Source organism: Periplaneta americana, chromosome 7, assembly GCF_040183065.1.
Source record: "Periplaneta americana isolate PAMFEO1 chromosome 7, P.americana_PAMFEO1_priV1, whole genome shotgun sequence".
NCBI lineage: Eukaryota > Metazoa > Arthropoda > Insecta > Blattodea > Blattidae > Periplaneta > Periplaneta americana.
In genome coordinates, this window is record NC_091123.1 from 75,465,015 (window position 1) to 75,489,178 (window position 24,164).

The 24,164-nt window shown below is 35.5% G+C and overlaps 1 protein-coding gene across 3 annotated transcripts in view; it reads left to right on the forward strand.

Annotated features, from left to right (window-relative positions):
• Positions 1 to 24,164, forward strand: part of tapas — a 116,983-nt gene that overhangs the window by 45,937 nt on the left and 46,882 nt on the right. For all 3 annotated transcript variants that reach the window (XM_069830910.1, XM_069830912.1, XM_069830911.1), the window contains 6 exons: positions 2,762 to 2,935; positions 6,479 to 6,643; positions 11,815 to 12,006; positions 17,225 to 17,404; positions 17,995 to 18,246; positions 22,898 to 23,137. In XM_069830910.1, coding sequence (XP_069687011.1) covers positions 2,762 to 2,935; positions 6,479 to 6,643; positions 11,815 to 12,006; positions 17,225 to 17,404; positions 17,995 to 18,246; positions 22,898 to 23,137 — 1,203 coding nt within the window. The remainder of the gene's footprint in view (positions 1 to 2,761; positions 2,936 to 6,478; positions 6,644 to 11,814; positions 12,007 to 17,224; positions 17,405 to 17,994; positions 18,247 to 22,897; positions 23,138 to 24,164) is intronic.

Genomic DNA, 24,164 nt, shown 5'->3' on the forward strand with positions numbered 1-24,164 from the left:
CTTAATCTTATGTTGGGCTTCACCTATGATGACATAACTGTGATCTGTCCTTCTTTCAGTTAATGATCGTAGGGGCAGTCTCTTATGGAGTAAAATTCATTAATGACACATCTTACTTGGCCTTCTATAAAATCATCATCTTCTAACTTTTTCTTCACTTATTTACCTTAACTACTCCAGTTGTGAACGAAATTCCTCCATTGAAATGAGTGATTCCAGAACATAGCATTCAAATTCCAGGAAATCATTCCAAAAATGATTCTCCATACATTCTCAAGTTAGATACCATGGAACTAATCTGCAGCACATAAAAGGATCACTTTCAAATTTATACAGATGGATCTCTAGATCCTAATATTGGGACATCAGGAGCAGGATATTATATTCCAAAATATCAAGAAAGTTGCTTCATACCATGTTCATCCTCTTCAGTCTTGACACTGAATTGCTAGCTATTGATGCTGTTCTTCAGTGTGTTACTCTATTTGCATACTTAACGACTCCAAGGAGACTATATTTAATATAATTGTTGTTGTTTTCTAATGCCAGGCGTTTGACAATAAAATCATTTGACCTCTTGCACTCCAATATTTTTCAAAGATATTATCATGACCAGCCACTGAAGCACAGATTTTGAGGTGTTCCGAATCCATTTCTTGGTTTGAGTTGCACAATGGACAGTTAGGGGACTGATATATTCCAATTCTATGCAGGTGTTTGGCCAAACAATCATGGCCTGTTGCCAATCTAAATGCAGTTACAGACGATTTTCGTGGTAAATCGGGAATTAACTGTGGATTTTGATGCAAAGAGTTCCATTTTTTCCCTTGGGATTGTGTTATCAAATTTTGTTTGTTGAAGTCTAAGTATGTAGATTTAATAAATCTTTTCACAGAGTAATACGTAGATTTAGTAACAGGCCTGTAAGTAGCAGTGCTGCCCTTCTTTGCTAAAGCATCCGCAATGGGATGGTATCCATTGGAATATAATTCTTTTATTGAGTGATATTAATTGAGAGAGCATTTTAGTTATTTCTGCTGTTTGAAATGAAGGTGTGTGTTTAGAGACTATTGATAGAATAGCTGCTTTGGAGTCTGACAATATAACTGCATTTTTAAATTTACTGATGTGGCATAGAAGATTCCTGAGACTTTCACTTATTGCAATGATTTCTCCATCAAAACTTGTTGTTCCATACCCAAGAGATCTATAAAGTGAGAAGAGACAGCACGTAACACCTGCACCGGCACCTTGTTCTCTGGAGATCAAGGATCCGTCAGTGTATAAATGAAGCCAGTTTTGTGGAGGGTATCTAATATTAATTGTTTCTAAAGACAATTGTTTTAGTATTTCAGTGTTTACTTCTGATTTCAGTATTTCTTCTGTTAAATTTAGATTATATTATAATTAAATATGTACCAAACCTATATGCACATATAATTATTCCATTTCAGAAACAACTAAGTAAACTAAAAAAAACTTCAAAAGAAAATAACATTTCAGTAGATACCTAATCATTGTGGTATACCTGGAAACGAGAAAGTCGATAATATTGCAAAACAGGCAACATATTTGCAACCAAGACCTCTTCAAGATATATCTCTATCCAGTGCTTTTGCTTCAGTAAAGTCTCATTTTATAAACCTATGGATCAACAATTGGCTCTCTTCTGGCAAAGGAAACATTTTACAGTCTGTACAAAAGAAACCAAATGATCTGGAAATGTATAAAAACTTGCCCAGATATGTTCAAACATTTTTAACAAGAGCCAGAACAGATCACATTGTCACACAATTGTACCTACACCGATTTCACATTTCTGATAATCCTACTTGTCTGTGGTGTAATAATCATGATGAAGATCTGTAACACATTCTTCTATATTGTCCATCCATAAACCACAAAAGAAGTAAATTAAAATCATCAGTACCAGTTGCAGAAGACACAGCTCTGCAGTATATATTGATTACACCCCAACTCTGGCTACTAGCAACAGGCATCTATAATGACCACCAATCAAAATACCCCTCATTTCTCGTGAAAAACAACAAATGAATAGACTACAGTGGACTATAGTGGATTTTATGTTGTTAGCAAACAGCTGGATACGTTAAGAAGATTGATTGATTGATTGATTTCACTTATTTACCTTTAGCTGTAGAAATATTCAAACGTTCCTTTGCTTGCACAACAATCTTGCCTTCTTTCATTATTTTTTGTAAACAAACTCTTTGATATGCCAGTAGCCATGTTAGCCAAATCAGTAACATATGCGACAGTCTATGTTGTTTGTTAATGTCTTTAAAACGTTGTGTAACATCATAAACAGAGTGGCAAAAGTCTTGCGAGCATGTTTTAATAAAATAGAAAAGGAATACTGTAAGTCTGACAGGATGATGGATGATCTGTAGCAGCTAGTCCTCCACTGAGCATCAGTGAAATCTCTGAAATCCTGCCCACAGAGCAGTAGGTAAATACATCGTATTACTGTCTATGTGATACAGCTATAATTCTATAAATGGAAATAGAATTGATTAAGAGTATTGCATTTTTCGTAATATTTTGTTTCATAACCCCAAGGATGTTGCTAACAGTGAAAGATATGTATACATATACACAATATTGCTTGTTATCTACCCGTAACATTTCAGTCTGATGGTTAACTGTGAAAGATACGTATACATTTATCTAATATTACTTATTCCCTTACCATTCCTCCTTACCGAAGCTTGATTCTAAGTGTCATTCACATGTGTTGTAGGTGCAAGTAATGTCACCATTAGAGGAGCAGCTTGCTGCAACGACCCTGGAGAATGGTGTAGATTATATCAAGAAACTTGAAGAGTTCACAAAATCGAAAGGCATGAGTACACCTCTTTTCAAAGCTATGCCACGAATGTCTGGAGAAGGGACTTTTTACTCCTGTTTTGTAAAGGCAAGTCTTTTTATTATAAGAGCTACATTTGTACATATATCGCGGGTGCTCGTGTAAGGGGGTTAAGTCAAATTGTAAGGTATGTAAACTTTTCTTCTTTGGTACTGAACAAAACCCTTTTGTCACAAAATACAGAGTACTGTAACTGCACTATGGATGGAAGAATGATTTAACCCCTTTAACACAAGAAAAACGTAATTGTGGATAGTTCAAATCTGTACTTATCCCAGTTTAGCGAAATCATACTTAACCCCCTTTACACGAGCACCGCGATTTTAGCGTAGATTGAAATCTGTTACATGTCATATCACAAGCACATATCAGCTGCATACAAACCGTTCGTCTTATTTCTACAAAGTGAATGTGGTAAATAATTTTCACGCATCTGTAATTTGTCCTGTAATTTTTACTCACAGAGGATCTATTAAATTATTTATTTATGCTATAAGGACATTTAAGCACGAAGTATGAAAAGTGCAACATTTTTTTAATGATCATAATTCTGGCATGAATCACTTGTTTAATGTATCAAATTCTTCAAATGACATTGTATGGTTTTGAAGATGACAGACTGAGCGCCAACCTTTGTTGAAGTTTATACTGCCTCCGAGAAAGTAAATAATAATAATAGTAACAGCAATGCAGTTCTTCGTGGAAGGTGTTTCATTTTAGCATTTATCAATGGCTTCATATTTATTATTGTGTGTGTATATCCAATACCCACCCACTTCACTTGCGTGATTCGGATTCGGCATGCTGCGGATAGATGGCAGAACTGTGACCCATTTTCTAGTTGTACACCACTTCGGCAGGTCATGCTGTACACGATGTGTATCTGTGAAGAGTTATGTGCACTAAGGTGAATGTATGTATAAGTGTAGTGTCTGGAATGAGTGATGATGATGATGATGATGATGAAGGGAGAAGGGGAAACCCTGGTGCCAGCACGTAGCCTACTCCTGTTGAATAGCACCAAGGGGGCTGCCAGGCTTAACGTCCCCATCCGACGGACGAATCACTATCAACAGTGACATATGCCTTCTCTTCATATGCACTGCGGAGAGATTTGGGATTTAACCCAGGCATATTGGTGCACAATCTAGTGATTAGAAGTTTTGCACCGCCATCTCTCCTTGTCCCGAGGTAGAAATTTTATATTAAAAATTCCTGACCCTGCCGGGAATCGAACCCGGGCCGGCTAGTCTGGAGGCAGACACGCTACCACAGAACCAACTCTGTGGACTTATTTATTATTTAAAAGGTTGTTTTTATTTGTTTTCTATTATGGTATATCATCCCGTGTTGTGGTCTAAGGCATCCTGCCTAGGACTCATGTTACAGAATGCGCACGGTTCAAGTCCTCATGGGGGAAGAAATTTTCTCATGAAATTTCGGCCAGTGTATGGGACCAGTGCCCACCCAGTATCGTGATGCACTTGGTGAGCTACGATAGGTAGCAAAAATCCAGTTTCGCAATCCAGCTATAACAGCTGGGGAGATCATTGTGCTAACCACATGATATCTCCATACTGGTTGAATGATCGTTCATCTCTGCTTCGGCATGTGGACGTGAAGCCAGCAGCTGGCTGGTTGGTTTTGGCCCTTTATGGGCTGTAGCGCCATGGATTTAATTTAATTTATTTTTATTGTGGTATATCTTCTGTTTTACTTCCTGTAGTCTCATTTGTAGCAAAATCTATGAGACTTAAAGGCTACAGTTTCATCTACAAATTTTTGGTCACTACTTGTGCAATCAAGCCAGCTGTTTGCTAACAATATGAAGTCCACTATAGTCCACTGTAGTCTTTTCAGTTCTTGTTTTTCATGAGAAATGAGGGATATTTTGATCGGTGTTCATTATAGATGCCTGTTGCAAGTAGCCAGAGTTGGAGTGTAGTCAATGTATTATACTGCAGGGCTGTGTCTTCTGCAACTGGTACTGATGATTTTAATTTACTTCTTTTGTGGTTTATGGATGGACAGTTATAAAAGAATTTGTTCCAGATCTTCATCATGAACTTCTGAAGATAACTGCAAAAATCTGTGCAGGACCTTCAAATAAAAATAAGACAGTAGTTTTGCAGTGGATTTCTGTACACTGCCAAATCTATGGTTGTGAAAAGGCTGATGAGGCCATTCAGTATCTCTTGAAACTTACCTGCGTACTAGGGGAAGAAGAAAATGTACTGTGAAGCTTCCCTCCCTAGCTATGCTTCTACTCGTAACAAGCGAGCTCTCTTATAGTCCGACCATCGGATCTGTGCCCCCGTAAGATATGCGAACTGAACCTTAATTCCTTTTCAGCCTCGGCAATTCATTTCTCCCCCTGTGTTCCTATTTCTCTCTTTTCTGTCCCTCTCTCTTTCTCTCCCCCACTACTCACAATTTTGAGCCTTCTTGCGGGACAGTTTATTTGCACTTGCAGTCCAGTGTTGTCAACTCAACATGAATACTGTAGCACGGAGTGGTGAAAGAAATATTATTAAGCAAGTAATAGCATTTTGCATAAGTCAATCAGCGTCATTAGACCTACTTAAATTATATTATGGATAAGTAATAATTAACCTTACAGTATTATAAGCAATATTCAAGAGACATGATACTGTTTGACGGAAGTTTGGCAATATCCCTATTCGGAAAGGTTCGTGGCCTGCTGTTTGACGTAGTGGGAGAGAAACGGGTGGAATGGGGTGAGTAGAGGCGTTAACTTTTCCAAGAACGACGACAGCGCTGAAGGAGCATAGATTCGATGGTCCGACAATACTCCACCATAAGGTTCTTACTTTATGCTACAGTGCACGCAAGCATTTAGTTTCACCAGATAACGAATGACCTATACTTCAGCCAAAAAATGGAATCTATAATTACCCAACTAAATAAAAAGGAAATATTATAATGCAGTGTAGTTGTACATACAAAAAGTTATAACTTATAAGTGATGTGGGATATGTTAGGACTGCAGAAAAAATATTCGATAAACATTGGACAAAATTCGTCACACCCAATTGTCCAAGGAAGACTACTGTGGCTTATGTGGGATTAACAATTGACTATGACTTTCTAGCTGAATACTTGCATCTTTTTGGAATTCTGCAGTCATCCATGTATGTACTCTTTGTAACCAACAAAGGAAACGAACCAGCATCACTTACTACATTATCCGCACTATTTGCACTTTTGGAATGTGACTTAGTGGGGAGCCAGAAATAATTTTTTTTTTAACTGCCTGTCCATGAAGCTTTAGATCAATGGTCAGTGATTGAGATCAGTGTACTTTCTATTAGAAATATTTACAATTTGGTGCAATATATTGAATTACAGTTTCAAAATTACGTAATTACAGACTAGGCCTATATTACTTACTATGCTGACAAAACTGTTACAAATAAAATAATTTCATGAATAATTAACCATGTTGTAGTTTTATAAGGTATTGGTTATGAATAACTCACAAAATATGAAATTTATAGTATGGTAGGAAATGGACGTCGTCGAGATAATTATGTGCATGTATTCTATTAACATATATAAAACTCTTTTCAGATTGATGAATTTAGAATAAGTAGTTACCCAGACGAACGACTATCGCCAGCCAGCGCTATGCAGTTAGCAGCTAAACGTGCTCTGGAAGAGCTGAAGAAATTAAGCAGCAGTGTTGGAGGCAGCGCTACACAAGATAAAAATATAATTATGTCTAGGATATCACATGTAAGTTTCATGATTTTAATGTTTTATGTAAATTTGGGAGGTATTTTCTTAAAGTATGTGGGAGAGTCAGCAAGTAAATCACAAATTGAAGTAGCGACCTACATTTTTTAATAAGGTGCCTGAAGCTATCTCTGCTAGATGGTAGTATTATCGTTGTTTGTACAAGTGAAATAAAGAAGCAGCAGTTACAAAATGGCAGCACCTTATACGAGTGACCCATTGGCAACTTGATCTGAACATTGTGGATGCTTTGTCTCAGGCTGGTAATAATGCACCCAAGACTCATCACTCGTGACTATCTATCTGAACTAGCACGTCATCTCCAACCTGTCTGCTTGGTCAGGTTGCCAACCTGTTGCACATTTGCTTTCGTAATAATCTCCATTGGCCAACCATCTCAGTGTTTGATACTTGTCCACCCTTGAAAATGTCTGAACCCAGTTGTAAACAGCAAGTGACGTGACAGGTAGATGCTCACCATATACGGACAGTATTTCTTTGTAAATATCCTTTGCTGTTAGACCTTTTTCCCAGAAAAATCACATAAAAGAGCTTTGCTCGACAATGGTATATTCATGCAGAGGTGCTGTCATCTTGCAACTGATGCTTCTTTGTTTTACTTGTGCGCATATTGTTCATCTTGACACATAGATAATACTGCTATCTGCCACTGATAGCTTTAGACACCTCATTAAAAAATGTAGGTCACTGATTCGATTTGTAACTTACTTAGGCCCAGCTGACTTGCATGTACAAACTTCGGCTTATTTCATATGAACTAATCACAAGATATGTGCTAAAATCCGTAAGCTGCTAAAACATGGTAGGAGAAGACAGAGAATGTTTTCATAACAAGTTCGAACAAACACAACATACTTCCTCCTGCAGACCGAACATTGTCGAATATGGTACTTCACCATACTCTGCAGACATGAACTGCACATAGTGTCTGTCATGCACGACGTTAATGTGTAGTATGAAAATAATATTTTTTTTATAGACAGGTTTGATATAAATTACGTGTAGTATGAAAATAAAATTGTTTATTTTTATGGACATACACAATCTATTTTGTATTGTGTGTTCATGTTTTAATATCTCTCTATATAGTCACACATCTGTTCTTATTGAGCAACTGTGATTTATTTCATTTTACGTGAAGAATGTAAATTATACTTTCTGTTGGCAGTTGATATATTAAGTAGAGATTGTAATTTACTTATATGTATATATTTCTCTGGATGTTTAATCATGATTTTGTAATACAAATTTTCTGTAGTTACGACTACATATAAAACTTCACAAGATTTGTTCTGAAATCCTTATGCAGCTAAAGCATGAAGGTAGGGGAGCGGAGGGGAAGGTAACGAACTTCAAGGGGCAAGTTTGGACGAACATAAAGTCTGCTTCTGTACATCGAAGTTCAGTTTTTTTCATATTCAACAAACTTGAATGGAACATTATATAATTATTGACTTTTGACTGGTGGGATTATGAATAGACATTTTTTCCACTTTTTTAATATAGTTTTTCCATTATTACTAGGGTGACATCTGTTACGAAGAACTGAGAAAGAATGACAAACCTGCACATAAAATACAGTAAAACCTCGATAAGACATGCCCGCTTATTATGCTGTCCCATGTAATACGCTTTTTTTTGTCCGGTCCCTGCACATTTCAAATATAACGCCTTTATAAAATACCCTGTTTGTTGCGCTCAAGTCCTGCATAATACGCTGTTTTTGTGGAATATTTTCGATGTAATTTTCAGCAATGTACTGTAACAGCAATGAAACATCTTGGTCACTGAACTCACTGGTGCCATTAACCTGAAAAATATTGGTATTCGACCCTTACCTGCACATTTAAACCTTCATACTTCATACCTTAGTATACCCCACCCTCTTGTTACGCTCTCTTATTCGATTCTTTACCTACACTCTTAAGGCCTACATACAGTTACAATACCTCACCCTCTTGCTAACCCTCTGTCTCAAACAGCATTTCTCACTCTGCCATAATAAAATTCTGGAAATTTTTGCTGGGCAATTTGTTGTCCTTTAGTGTATTGAAGTGTCTGTGAATGTCATTACAATGAGTGTCAAACGAAAAGCGCTTTCTGTGTTGGAAAAATTGGAAATCTTACGAAAGTACGATGAGAACAGTACTCTTACTCAGAAACAACTCTCTGATTCATTAGGAATCCCATTATCGATATTATGAATGATAATAAAAAATCGCGACTCAATCACTACAGTTGCGATATCATCAGGAGGATATAATCGCAGGAAACCGAAGTGTGGTAAACATGAGGACTTGGAGAACACGCACATGGCAAACAACTATAAATGACTTTTTTTCCGAAAGAATTAAGTACAAAACATATTGCAAATGTCTTTGACGTACAGTGCAGTAATTACATAATGGAGTAATACTATATTACCTTTCATGGATCATGTATTTCAGTAAAGAAAAATGCTAATAGATACTGTATATAAGTCAAAATTAGTATGCCCACCTAATACGCGGTTTACACCCGGTCCCTTGAACAGCATCTTATCGGGGTTTTACTGTATTGTCATTATTCATCATTAGTCGTAATTAAATGTGTATTTTACATGCAGTGAGACTTAGTTCAGATGACAAGCGTTGAATGTGTGTTGAGAATTGTGACTACATATGGTAACAATAGTGTTTTTTTAAGTTGGTTATTTAACGACGCTGTATCAGCTAGGTTATTTAGCATCGATTAAATTGGTGATAGCGAGATGGTATTTGGCGAGATGAGGCCGAGGATTTGCCATAGATTATCTGACATTCAGCTTATGATTGGGAAAAACCTCGGAAAAAACCCAACCAGGTAATTAGCCCAAGCGGGGATCGAACCTGTGCCCGAGCGCAACTTCAGACCAGCAGGCAAGTGCCTTAACTGCCTGAGCCATGCCAGTGGCAGTAACAATAGTCTCAGTCAAGTTTCACTATTTGACTAAGATGGATGTGGCAGAAGTGCTAATGGGATTTTTTTTTTTTTTTTTTTTTTTTTTTTTTTATTATACTAAAGAATGAAGCATTATAGGCAAAGATATAGGAAGTAATGGAATTTTTCAGTCTTAACATATAAGACTTGATTCAGACTTGTACATTGCTCTCTATCCAAGTCTCTGAAGTTATGAACCCAAACTATTCAATAAAATATTGCAATTCACAAAAGGAAAAATTTGCAGTTACTTACCTTAAAATAACCATCTTTTAATGAAGCATGAACAATCTTTTAAATCACATGCAGCAACTGAACAGATAATGCCAAGCCTATGCAGGGCAGATGGTAACCTCTGCACCAAAATGAAACTGGTAATAGATCATGAAGAGATTTGAAAAATCTAAGTAAGTTTTTCTCTAACATTCACCATTTTAGAGGAAGTTGTTACGTTTCTATGAAACATTTCCCTCTGCTGTACTCAATAATGTGCAATGTGCGTTGCATTGCAAGATTTATTTAAACGATTTTCGCTGTTATTCAATTTAAATTCATGGCTAAATGGTTTAATTCGCAAAAAAAAAAAAAACTCAAGACACTAAATTATTCAGATTATTTTTACCTATCTGCTTCTATAGTAATCAGCCATTTCTTTCGGGCCATTGTCGCAATAGAACACTGCAAACATTGGGAAAATACTATTTTTTTCCTGCCTAACAGTGCTTCAACAAAGGAAAAGTGTAATAAAAGTTTTGTTATATTTAACATGTGAAGTACCTCTTAAAGTTTGGTGCATAGGTTACCATCCAGCCTGTATATCTCAAGGATGTGCACATACAGAAGATACCTGCATCTACACAGCGTCAAATGCTCATTACACTTAAGTGTGTATTACCATGTGTATAGTTAATAGTCATCCAGTAAATGTGTATTGGACTAACCAATGTGCGTTCAACTCCTCAATCTTCTGAACTCAGCCTAAATCTACTGTGTATAGATAGTTGGGTGGACAGATTGCAGGTGGAAAACCAATACACACCTAGGCCCATTGCCCTCTATCCAGAAACTACATGGGGCCAACATCTTTAGTTGGCATGGGATTGAAGCTACACTTCGTATTATTTTGCCAAAAAATGTATTATCTTACGGTATCGAAACCAAGTACCTTAGGTCAAGAAGCAAGTATTGGACCATTGAGAACCATTACAAGAACGAATATAAAATTACTTTTTGACAACTTGAATCATTACACCTTCATGTGTCCAGTCCTCAAAATTTGGCAGTACTTGTTGCATCAGGGTTAAATTTGGCTGTCCACCCTGGAATATGACCATTAATTTCATATTACTATCATGTTGAATAACTTCTGCACTGTAGCTGCCTTAAAATAAAACTGTAACTAAAATTCATTTCTACAGTTATGATAATGTTTGTTGCAGTGGCGATTCCTCCGTGAAAGATATGAGGGTGATCCTACAGTTTAATTTCGTGCCTTTGAGGATAGAAAACATTTTAATTACAGATTTTATTTTTAATGCATCCCGATGTAATAATTTTCTTCAGACTTCCACTTTCTGTTGTGAGTTGTCGCCACTGCACATCTCAGACCTTAGAAATACTTTCCGAAGAACCATCCAAATATCTTACAGCAAACGGTTTCTTTCTAGCAGTGAAGTTAAGGACAGGGGTGAGTGCAAAGGGTGGGGTATGGCTTGTCTTTCACCGCGTTTGAGGATATGACCATATATTCTAATACTACAACCCTTCTTTCTCAGTGGTGGTGTGGAAACTCTGTCAGAGACTACAATACAAATTTTCAAGTACCCTTGTAGCCTCTTTAAATGCAGTTCATTGGTCATTTTAAAAGAATAGAATAAACGAAATAATAAATACGGTAATTTAAAATGAGATAATATAAAAAATAAAATGAATAAAAACCAAAATTACATAAAAATAAATAAAATAAGCTATAATAAAACACAAGAATTAACAGGACTTTCAGATGACAGGATTGCCGAAAGAATATCTGAAGTTGTATTTGATCATTTAGAAGAATTTAACTATAGCAAGAAATTAATTGCTCATGCTCTATTATTATTATTATTATTATTAGTTTCTGTTTTGGTCATCAGTCATCAATCTCATATCCTACAAACAAAAATTATCACGAGTCACCACTGGTTTGTTGACAGATTGTTGGTGGTCATCGCTCAGGCATTTGGTCAACGCAGATTCCCATTGATTATCATAATCTTTACAATGAAACCTTACCAGATGACTGGTTGCAAATTATGGCAAGATGTCCATTAGTAGTACTGGAACATGTGGCTGGAAATAGAATTATAGTTTCTCCAAATTGGCCAGCTTCGCCAACAGAAGTATCTGTAAGTATAATTATTTTCTTTTAAATTTTGTGTAAAAAAAAAAAAAAAACTAAATGTGGATGCATGCATGTGCATTATAACTAGGGTTGCCATACATCTTATTTTGTACAGACATGTCGTATTTTGACTTACTTGTCATTGTCCATACCCTATTTATGAATAAATGTCCATATTTTCTGTTTTGAGTAATACATTTTATTTTATTTATTTATTTATTTATTTATTTATTTCATCTAGTTCAACAGGACTTCGTGTAGAAAAAGATTTGCATACCATGGCATAGAGCATTTAATTGTTATCATGTTGCCAATTCTGACTATTTGTAATAATTTATAAAGCGATTAGTCTTGTTGAAACAAAATGGCAAAACATTGGTGTCATTTTAACACACAGTTTTAGGGTTACCAAACACCCGTATTTAGCAGGATATGTTCGTATTTTGAAGATCTGTCCTATCAGTACTGTATTAATAAAATAATAATAATATTGATAACCCACATGCTAAACAGGAACTATTATTACTTAAGTTACTAATAATGTGTCCGTATTTTAGCTTTCCAAATTATGGTATCCCTAATTATAACGATTGCTTGTATTGCAAATTTACTATTACAGAATATGGAAAGGAAGTTGTAGAAACAGGGGATTCAGTCTGCAGAATTTGTCCTTTATTATTGTGGAAGGAATTCTTTGTGAAATGCCTATAAAGACATGGAGAAATCTGTAGTAATATAGAGGTAGAAAAGGCATGTGTCATAATATGTATGGTTTTTTTTGTATGATGGACTTATAAATTGAAATTATATTGATTCTTGTAGTTTCATTGTATAATCTGAATTGCATTAGCCCCATTGTAAGTCATAATAGTGGCAGGAGTTTCATATTTTACACCTACCTTTTCTCTTCTCTTTTAAGAACTTTTAATAATGCTTTTAACGTACTTCGAAATTGAATTCGAAATTGTGTCACTGTTGTTTGTGTAACTGATAAAAATAACGGTTTTTAAAATATGAAATACAGTGCTTCGTGAAAGTTTAATTGTGTGTGTGTTAATGTATGTGGATGTGTACTGATCTTGTCCTTAATATGTTTATACATTCTAATGCCTTACCAAAGGATCGTGGAGGTTTATTTGGTTGTAAAATACACAAAAAGGTAAGTATTATTGCCATGCAATCATTTGTAATGTTGCACTCTGGAGCTATGTTACTGAAGTTCTTATCCTATTATATTCATGTTTAGTATTTTCATTTTGATTAACGTAATTGTGTAATTAAAGATTGTGATTAGAAAAGTATATGAGAACTGTATATCGAACATGTTCAAATTTGAGCAAATTTTCTTTGAAGCCAAATTTGTTGAGGTCCCTAGTCATTTAGGTGCTCGAGGTTTCTTTCCTCTAGGTCCATTTAATGTGAAGTGATCCTCGAAGTGTTAAAAATAAATTGAACTTTCATAGCATGTTACATATAAAAACAGAGATTACTAACTGAATATTGAATAGCTTCAGAGGGAATTATATTTTTGTACAAAAAAGCATTTTGATATAGGCCTATTACATTATACCATGATATTATTTAGTTTAATCCCAGATCACATATATAACAGACTGTTCAGCCAGGCTTTGACGCCAACAACTTTTATCAATTTCACTATGCTGCCATCTACTGCATAAGAAGTCATGTTATAACTCTCATTTGAAGTGCATAGAGCAATCTTAATCAATGATGGCAATCCTAGTGGTTGTTCTCTTCCACATGTTACCGATTTTAACATGGGAATGGCTGTTCTGTTATAGGCTATATATGATCAGGGGTTTAATATAGGTTACACAGCTCAACAAAAGTTCGGAATACTGTCATAAAATGTATTCTGAGATATAACATGCCTCATTTACCTAGGCACTTCATTCATTGTACAGGACAATTACAAATGATTCATCAGGTTTTAAGTCAAATATTTGCGAAAACTATGGATGCATTATATTTGTGCTAATTATGAATCAAAAGAAAAACTCTGAAAGTTTACTTTTCCATTGTTATAACTCTGGCGCATGTAGACAAACGGTAGCACAAGCATAGTTTTCAAAATGGTGTCTATGCAGCAGAAAGCGTTTGCAGTTTTGGGATATGAGAAGTCATTTTCCTTTGTAACCGTACAGCGTACATTCCGGAGGCAATACCCTGGAACTTAACTGCCAGATCACCAAAGCATTCTGTGATGACATCGTCAATTTAAGGCAATTATTACGTGAGTAAAGGTAAAAGCAGTGGATGCCCAAACATTTTTAATGAAACAGTGGTGCGAGTGAGGGCGAGTTTCATGTATGTATGGAAAATTTTATGAACCCAATTGCGAATGAAACTATACTGCATACAGTTACTGCAAAAGCTAAAACTGGAAGACCTCGTCAAATGATATGAATTTTGTAATTCCATGGAGGCCACTGGAGGAGAATGATGGTTTTGAGGACCTTCTAATGTTTAGTGATGAAGCCACATTTCACTTGAGTGGCAGAGTTAATCGCCATAATGTACGCATCTGCAATACTGAGAAACCACGTTTGACAGTGCAGCATGAACGAGATTCTCCAAAAGTGAATGTTTTGCTGCAGTGTCTAAATCAAATGTGTACAGCCCCTTTTTTTTTTTCACGGAGACAACTGTGACCTGTAATGTTATTCCTCGATATCCTGCAGCAATGGTTGTTTCCTCAAGTGACTGAGGATTCCAATAACTTCATATTCCAACTTGGAGTGCTTCTCCATTGGTACAATGAAGTGCATCGCTATCTGAACACAGGACTCCCTCACCGTTGGATTGGGTGATGCGCTGAAGATGACTTAGCATTGTCAGACTGACTCCCTAGATCCCCCAACCTAATGGTCTGTGATTTTTCCTCTGGGGTGTGTGTAAAAGACATAGTGTATGTGCCATCACTACCAGCAACTTTTTGGTTGAGCTCAAGGATTGCATCACAGATGCATTTACGACCATTACCAGGGATATGCTACTGCACATATAAGATGAACTTCAATATTGCATGGATGTGTCTTGTAATGAGAGGAAGTCACATTGAACACTTGTGAACGTGTGTCCGAAACTTAGACAATTTCTGTTTATTTTGATGTATCATACATTATTCTAAGTGTTATATTTTTCTTTATGCAGGCATTTAAAATCTGATGAATCATTCGTAATTGCCGTGTACTTTCAGAACATTTATTAGACAGTGTTTACTACTGGCGTGCTTTTTATTGATATTCTAATCACTTAAACATAATTGCTAGTGCTGTGGTGCTCGCTTTTCAAACACAAGTTCAAATGAATGGTCCCAAATTTTATTTACAAATAGCAAGCACACTTCACTAGATTCATTCTCCAGTCTGTGTGACCCAGCTGTGATCTGTTAGATTTCAGAGACATCGTATCGTTTCAAGTAGCCTATATTCAGTATCATTTTTAACTTTTAGTACATACATTTTTTTTTATTATTAATTATGAATCTGAGAAACAATTGAGGGATATGCTGGAAAAATGGCACATATGTCATTTTGTCATTGTTGAAAATATGCCCTTTTTGTAAAATCCTTCACTTTACAATGGCACCTAGAGTGTTAGGTTTTAATTTTTTTTCCTTCAGTTTGTGATAGAATATAAATCTAAAATTTTGTGAACACTTTCTACTGTACTGATGTGAGCAACGAAAATTTTAGGTCTGTAACTGCATTTTGTTTTAAAATTTTATTTATTGTTACCCAATGAGTCCTTGCAAATGTTCCATCCCAGTGTTTCTTTTGGCTGACCGGTAGCATGTCCCCCCTGCTACTGTTGCTGCTTGCATCTGCGAACTCACTGTGCTTTGCAGAATTAAAACTTATGTACCATGTTATTAAAATTCGGTACTCACCCTCCTCACAGTAGCTGCTGGAAGAATTGTTCATCTTGTGTGATACATAATTGACATCACATTATTCCTCCTCAGAGGCAGTGGGCTGATGCAACTTCCAACATATCATTATTGAAAAAAAAAAAAAGATGAAGTTTGAATATCATCATATGTGTACTTGCATTCAAGATACAGTGTGTCCCAAAATTATTACCCTGATTTCAGACTGTTATTTCTTAAAGTTTTGGTGGCTATGTGCTTCAGTTTCCAATTCCTTTGCTAGAAGTGCTGTAGCTACTGAATACGTGAAATGGCTTTGGTACAGTAAAAGAAACAGTGTGTACTATACAAATTTCCCAAAAGGGTTCCTACGAGGAGAGTATGGTCCTTGCGGGGTAAGAAGAGAGGGTAAGCTAGTAACTCATCACTTCTGAAGGAGCAGGTGAATGAGAGTAGTGTCATTGGCCGACTGGGACAAACAAGGTTCAGTCATTGGCTGGCTGATTCCATGTCGGTGGTTGGTTGTAAGAGTGGGGGAAAAACTCCATACTCCCCTCGCAGGGACCCTCTCATGAAATTTGTACAGTACATAGTGTAGCAAAGTCATTTCACATATTCAATAATTACAGCACTCCTAGTGGCGGAATTGGAAACTGAAGCACATAGCCACCAAAACTTTGAGTGCATCATTTCACTTAAAACTGAAAATCAGAATTCATTGACATCAGTGGAAAGCAATAACAGTCTAATATCAGGGTAATCATTTCGAGACACTTCGTATTACTAGTGACTTGAGGAGTGCATGCTGCATTTATTTTCCATTTATTTTCTTACGTTGATTATAACATTCATTAAAAGTTTAAGTACTTTGTTTTATGATTATGTAAAGAAGATTCTCATCAAGCTGTGACTTATGATTACTTGATTTCACACAACCACCAACCACTTAAATGTTCCACACAATCTCCTTTCTTTCTTTACTGATATTTAGTTATGTAGAGGAATATTATTTAATGCTACATAAGAACTTCTGTACATTATTTTAGGTTTTTGTTTTTCTCTCGTCATAGTACCTACCATCTGCAAATGAAAGGTTTACATTTTTAAACCTATTTTTGTTCTTTCCAAAAATTCGTCTTTCTTCTTAGTTCTTTCTTCCAAGTATTTTTAAAATTAAATTATATGCTATGAAATAATAAATAGTTGTAACAATGTTGTCCTATGTAGAAATTGTTACACTGCTATACTGGTTTGTACTATGATTTCCACTTGTTAAATTTTTCCTTGTGTAACAGAAGAAAAATAAGTAATGTCATTTTATTTTTTTCAGAGTCCAACTACTGTTACTCCAACAGTGGAAACTCCACATGGTCGGCCATCATTAAGCCCAATTGGACCAGCAATACCAGAAACTATAACCTTGCCACAGGCTGATGCGTGGGATGTATTTGTTACATGTGGCAAGTCAACAGATGAAGTTTGGGCTCGACTAATTGGAGAAGAATACAGTGTGAGTCATGTTCATGCTCTCTCTCTCCTTTTTTTTTTTTTTTTTTTTCTTTGTTGGTAACTCTATAGCATCTATTAGGTGCTTTATGGTTGTGCTAAAAGATGGAGTTACTTGTCAACAATATGATGCTGAAACGTGTATTCAGGTAACCGCCCAGCAACAGTGCTGATGTTTTTTTTACAAATTTCCAGACTCTAGACACTCGGGTAATTCTTCTTCTTCAAGGAAAATTCACTGAGAGCCGAGCCCGGGAATCGAACCCGGGACCTCCAGATCTGTAAGCCAGGATGCTGACCAACAGACCACGGAGGCAGTCAATCATGCTCTCTTGTTTATATTATTATGTAAACTTTTATGTATTACAGCATGCATATAATTTAGAGAGGTCCTGGAGTGTCTTAATAAAAATATATTTGATTTGAACTTTCTAATTAGTTTTAATTTCAATAGTATTCAGCACTGGTAAACTTAAGAACAGAAAAGTAGCAAGGACATACATCAGTATTTTGACGTACCTAATTGTGAAAGTTGCAAATTTCACATGAAAATGAAATAAATTAAGTATTTTATTCTAATCTTTTTCTTTATAGGTGAAGTACGAGAATTTGGCAACAGACATGGAAATGTTTTACCTGGGACAAACGAATGTGGTAGCTAATCCAGAAATCGGTTCATTTTATGCTATCAAAATTGATGACTGTTGGCATCGGGTGGAGTTAGTTGAAATGGATAAAGTTAATAATACATGTCAAGTGTTTTTCATTGACCATGGGGATGAAGAATCAGTTAATTTGAAGGACTTGCATGTTCTGGAGCGACGGTTTGCAAGATTACCAGCACAGGTAATTGTGAATCATTGATATCGGTAACTGAATGTTATGAAACTCTTTTTCAAGAAAATGACAGTTTTTATGATTCCAAGTGGTAAAAATTACACTGGTTAATCAGATAAATCGAATATCTTACCCTTTTTTAATGTTATTTATTTATTTATCCATTCATTTTATTTGTTTATTTATTTACTTATTCAATCTGGTGGAGTTAGACCATCCGGTCTTCTCTACCACACCACCAGAATACAAATATGCTAAAAACAAATGTAGAGAGAAATAAATAAGAAAAAGTAATAAAAGTACACATATTAAAAAACAAAGCAAAAAATAAGGAAGGAAAAAAAAAAGTATTATTATATATAATATTAATTTTCTAATATATTTAGTGATTAAAGGAAATGATTTACTCATGGCTTGTAGAGAACCTGGAGGTTCATTGCTGCTCTCACATAAGCCCGCCATCAGTCTGTATCCTGAGCAAGATTAATCCAGTCTCTACCATCATATCCCACCTTTCTCAAATCCATTTTAATATTATCCTCCCCAAGGTCTCTTTCCCTCTGGCCTCCCAACTAACACACTATATGCATTTCTGGATTCGCCCATATGTGCTACATGCCCTACCCATCTCAAACGTCTGGATTTAATTTTCCTAATTATGTCAGGTGAAGAATACAATGCGTACGGTTCTGCGTTGTGTAACTTCATCCCTCTTAGCCCCAAATATTTTCCTAAGCACCTTATTCTCAAACACTCTTGACTTCTGTTTCTCTTTCAAAGTGAGAGTCCAAGTTTCACAACCATACAGAACAACAGATAATGTAACTGTTTTATAAATTCTAACTTTCAGCTTTTTTGAGAGAAAACTGGATGATAAAAGCATTTCAACCGAATAATAACAGGCATTTCCCATATTCATTCTGCGTTTAATTTGCTTCAAAGTGTCATTTGTATTTGTTACTGTTGCTCAAAGATATCTGAATTTTTCCATTCAAAGGATTAATATCCAATTTTTATATTTCCATTTCGTATAATATTCTGGTCACGAGACATAATCATATACTTTGTCTTTTTGGGATTTACTTCCATGCCTATCTCTTTACTTGCTTCAAGTAAAATTCCCGTGTTTTCCCTAATAGTTTGTGGATTTTCTCCTAACACATTCACGTCATCCGCATAGACAAGCAGCTGATGTAATCCGAAAGGAAATGACTAAACATCTAAAATAAATAACTGATTTTACAGTCTTTTAATGTTATATGCAGGGGCAGACAGCCCTTAGGAGTCACCGGAGCTGTGCCCCACCAATATTTCGTCCCCATAATGTTCCCCCCCCCCCCACATTTAAAATACGTAAGTTTTGTTCAGGACAGTGTACTGGATTCATAACTGTTTCAGTAAATTTCGTCACATTACGCAATGTGCGTCAGTAAAACGTCAAATAATACTGTATGACACTAAATATTGTGAGCTTGGGCCCGTGTCAAAGGACCCCACAATTTGAATCACTTTAGTGTTCAACTGCCATGGTGCGCAGCATGCAGTGTCACATTCATTACAGACGGAAATTCACACAGTGTTACGAAGTTACCATTAAAAATTCATGCTTCGTTTAGGATCCGTCCAAACTGGCCCGCCTGACGAACAGAAGCAACTGTCGCAGATATTTGTTGTTCTGTGAATTGCAGTGAGTTAATTCTAGAAAATGCTTGTAAGTTTAAAATATTTGAGACAGTAAATATTGCAGCACAAAATGATTTTGCGATCAAAATTTCATTCCAGAAACACAATGAACAAGTCTAAAAAAATTGCATTTACGAGGGAGAATAATATTGATTCTTTAGAATTTTGCGGAATTCACGAATTATCACTGAGGGTTTCATAACGAAAATCAGGGAAATTTGTTAGACTTGTTATCTTTACTTGATAATGTATTGTATGTACACTTAAACAGTACTTCTGTTTTTAAATATACTTCACACACTGTACAAAATGAATTACTAGACAGTATGTATGAGGTATACATCGAAAATCTGAAGCAGGACATTAATTCTACAGATTGTGTTACTGTGCTGTCTAATGAAACAACAGACATAACCTGCAAGTCAATTTGTTATTATTTTGAGGTGCATAAAAGGTTGTAAATCTCTGGAAATATTTCTTTCTTTCAAAGAGGTAAACAATCGCACGGCTAACAGTCTTAGCGAGGTTCTAAAACAAAGTCTACAACCTTTCAATTTAGAAAATGAACTCATAGCTCGGGCATATGATGGTGCTGCAGTAATGAGTGGAAACCAAGGTGGGGTCCAGGCTTTGATGCAAAAAACATTTCCTTATGCGAAATTTGTTCACTGCTGCGCCCACCAACTTAATTTATTTTTATGTGCATATTCAAGACGCATTAAATTAGTGAAGTTTTTTTGCAAATATTACTGGTTCACAACATTTTTCTCCTCTTTACCCAGACACAGAGACCTACTCTGCAGTAAGCTCATACCAACCGTTTCAGCAACACGATGGAACTTTCAGTCCCAAGTTGTATGCTTTGTTAAGGGAAATAAAACGGAACTATTGAAATGCTTTGAAAGAATTGAAGAGGGAGATGATTCATATGAAAGGCATGATATAACAGTGAGAGAAGCTTTTGGCCTAAAAACTTGTTAAATAATTATGAATTTTTGTTTTTGTCTAAATTTATTTTATGACTTGATGAAACATTTGATAAATTATGCAATATAATACAGATGCAAATAGATTGAGCATATCTGATGCATTACAACATTTTGAGTTGGCTGTAATGGCAATAAGAGAGAACACTAACAGATGTGAAATAAACGTCGATGATGAAGAATATTTGTTTCCTCCAAGAAAAAGACTGAAACTCAGAAGGCAAGTAAACCTGTCAGCAGATGCCAAAGAAGTATGCGATATCATTATCAACTAATTCAATGGCGTTTCTTGCAGTCACATATATTTGGCAACTTTAATATAGCCTACTTGAGCCAAAGAAATTTACTTCATACAGCGGTAAGTTCTGCACCAACGTAGCTAATATTTTCGTAAAATATTAAAGTCTATTAATTTCGAAAGAAAAATTTATTAATGAATTATCAGTATCAATCGAAATGATACATTTAAAAACATTTTTTCTGTGTGTGTTTTGTTCAATTTTTTTTATGGATTACTCCTTTGAAGATTCATTCTCTGAAGTGGGCAAAGCCCTTCGAATCACACTAACAACACCTGTTTCAGCAGCTGAGTCAGAAAGGAGTTTCAGCGCATTAAACAGGATAAAAACATTTCTCAGAAACACCTTGGGTCAAGATAGGCTGAATTTGTTGGCTTTCTGTTCTATTCTTAAGGAGCATCTCCATTAAGTTCCGAACTTTGAGAACAGGATCATTGAAAAGTTTGTCAGCCAGAAGGACAAGCGAGCACATATTATTTATAAATAATTCCGCAAATTGGGAAAAAATTGAACTTTCTGCATCATAATCCACAGTTAATTCCCGATTTACCACGCAAATCATTTGTAGCTGCATTTAGATTGGAACAGGCCATGACTGTTTGCCCAAACACCTGCATAAAATTGGAATATATCAGTTCCCTAACTGCCCATTGTGCAACTCAAACCAAGAAATGGATTCGAAACACCTCAAAATCTGTGCTACAATGGCTGACCATGATAATATCTTTGAGAAAAATATTGGAGTGCAAGAGGTCAAATGACTTTGTCAAACGCCTGGCATTAGAAAACAACAACTTTTTCAAAAAGTGAATGTTTATAAAAGTGTCATTTATCTGTGCTGAACATGCCTCACCTGGAGTTTTCAAAGAAATTGTGTATTCTATACTTCCACCAGCACGACTATGAACTGTGAAGAAAATCACAGTTGAAATCAGGATCAGTCCATCTTCTCACCAATACTCAAATCTCTAGTTTTATGACTTTGTCAAATGCCTGGCATTAGAAAACAACAACAACTTTAACGTATGTTTAAGCATAGTTCTCGTGCAGTATATCAAGCTGTGAGACATTTCTTCATTCTGAACATATCATTTATGTAAGCTAATAACACTACTAGTTAAATTAGTCCATCCTGTGATCTTTATAGAACAGCATGAATGCAAGAGCCAGTTTATCTTCTCCAGATAGTTTGTTGAAAATTAGTTCAGATGTATGTATACATTCTCTTTAAAGATTTTTTTTTTTCAATGTCATGATCCATAACTGCACCACAGGTGGTGCATCCACATTTGAACCCAAGCTCCCTGGCTTATAAGCCCATTGCTGTAGCACTGAGCCACTGTGGTGATTGGTTTCTAATATTACACAGTATTTTTTTAATGTTTCTGTTTTATTTACAGTAAACCATAATAGAAATATGGTTCAAATAATTTAGACTGCCACTTTATAATGCATAATTTAGAGTAGGACTTAATTTCATAAATAAAAATAAATTTCCCAAATTCATATTCTTTATATTGTCCAGTTAAGAAGCAAGATAGAGGATGGTCTTCCTTTTCTCTTGGAAGGAAGAATGATATAGAAAATAATTATCACAGAATTGTATAAATTTTGATAACAGAATTATGTTAACTTTCTTGGATTTCATTGTCGAGTAAAATATATATATTTTTTTTTTGTGTGTGATTACAGGCCATTCGTTGTTTCCTGTGGGGCTTAGAAGATTTTGCAGATGAGCCAAATGCTGCTCAACACATTACTGATACTATTGTCGGTAAAACTCTGGTAGCATCAATAAAATCTCCACCAAAACCAGATAATCCTGGAGTTGGCCTTATATTATTTGATACAAGCACGGATGATGATTTAAATATGAATAATGTGCTGATTGAGAATATCTGTAGCGATATACCACCTCCCCAGTTACCCGCAGTAAGTTACTGACATAATTATGTACATTAATACAATGGTGAAACACAAGATAGACGTATGTAATGTTAAAGAGTGAAATATGTGGGAATAATCCTCTAAATATGTAAGATGATAGCATAAAGGGCCAGTTTCACCAACAGATGTATGAGCTATTCCATCTCAAATCGACCGAAATATAGAGAAAATTGACCTTACAATTTCTAAATACATTGAAACTTTTTTGTACGTAGAGAACTGTGATACAATGCTTTGTGCAAAGTTTGAGGCATCAGAACTTCATAGTGTTTAAATTAAAAATATTTAATTTATCATATGTTCATAAAATTAGCAACTTTAAACTGTTGTAGCTCCGAAACCCTTTCACCCAATGATCAAAATCATGGTTTATTTTGATGTTGAGAAATTAAAGTTTATATTGACATATAAACAGATTTTCTTACTTTTTATGCAAATGGAGAAATTTAGATTTTTCCTCATTAAGACGCCTTTGGCTAGGAAAAAATATTTTAAAAATATATAGTTAGATTCCGCATTGAAAGTACAAATAAACACATATTTTTTACTGATGGTATGTTGATAAGAAAGTATTGAAAATATCAAATAAAGAAAATAAATAGTACGCACGTGAACTAACCAGCTGACTATGAGACAGGAGCTAGCCGAGACAAGCAAGGCCAGGAGACAAACACGTGATGTGTCGTCTAGCAGTCATGGCTGTGCTAGCTTTATCACAGGTTTTCATAAACACAGGAGTAAAATGACGCGCAACGCTCGCTTATCTTCTGCTCTCGGCCAGTTCATGCGGTACTGCGCCGTTCAAGTCTAGGCGTGTGAAAATAATCTATTTAATTCCCTCGAAACTTATTGCCGTACCACTAACCAAACAATGCCGAATCCCTCTTAATAATGCAAGGTTTTTTCTCAATATTTTTTTACATTTTTACAAATGGCCAAAAAGCCTAAAAGCAAGTAAAATCAGATTATCTGTCTCTCTGTGTACAATAAAAATAAGGATTACTTCTTAACA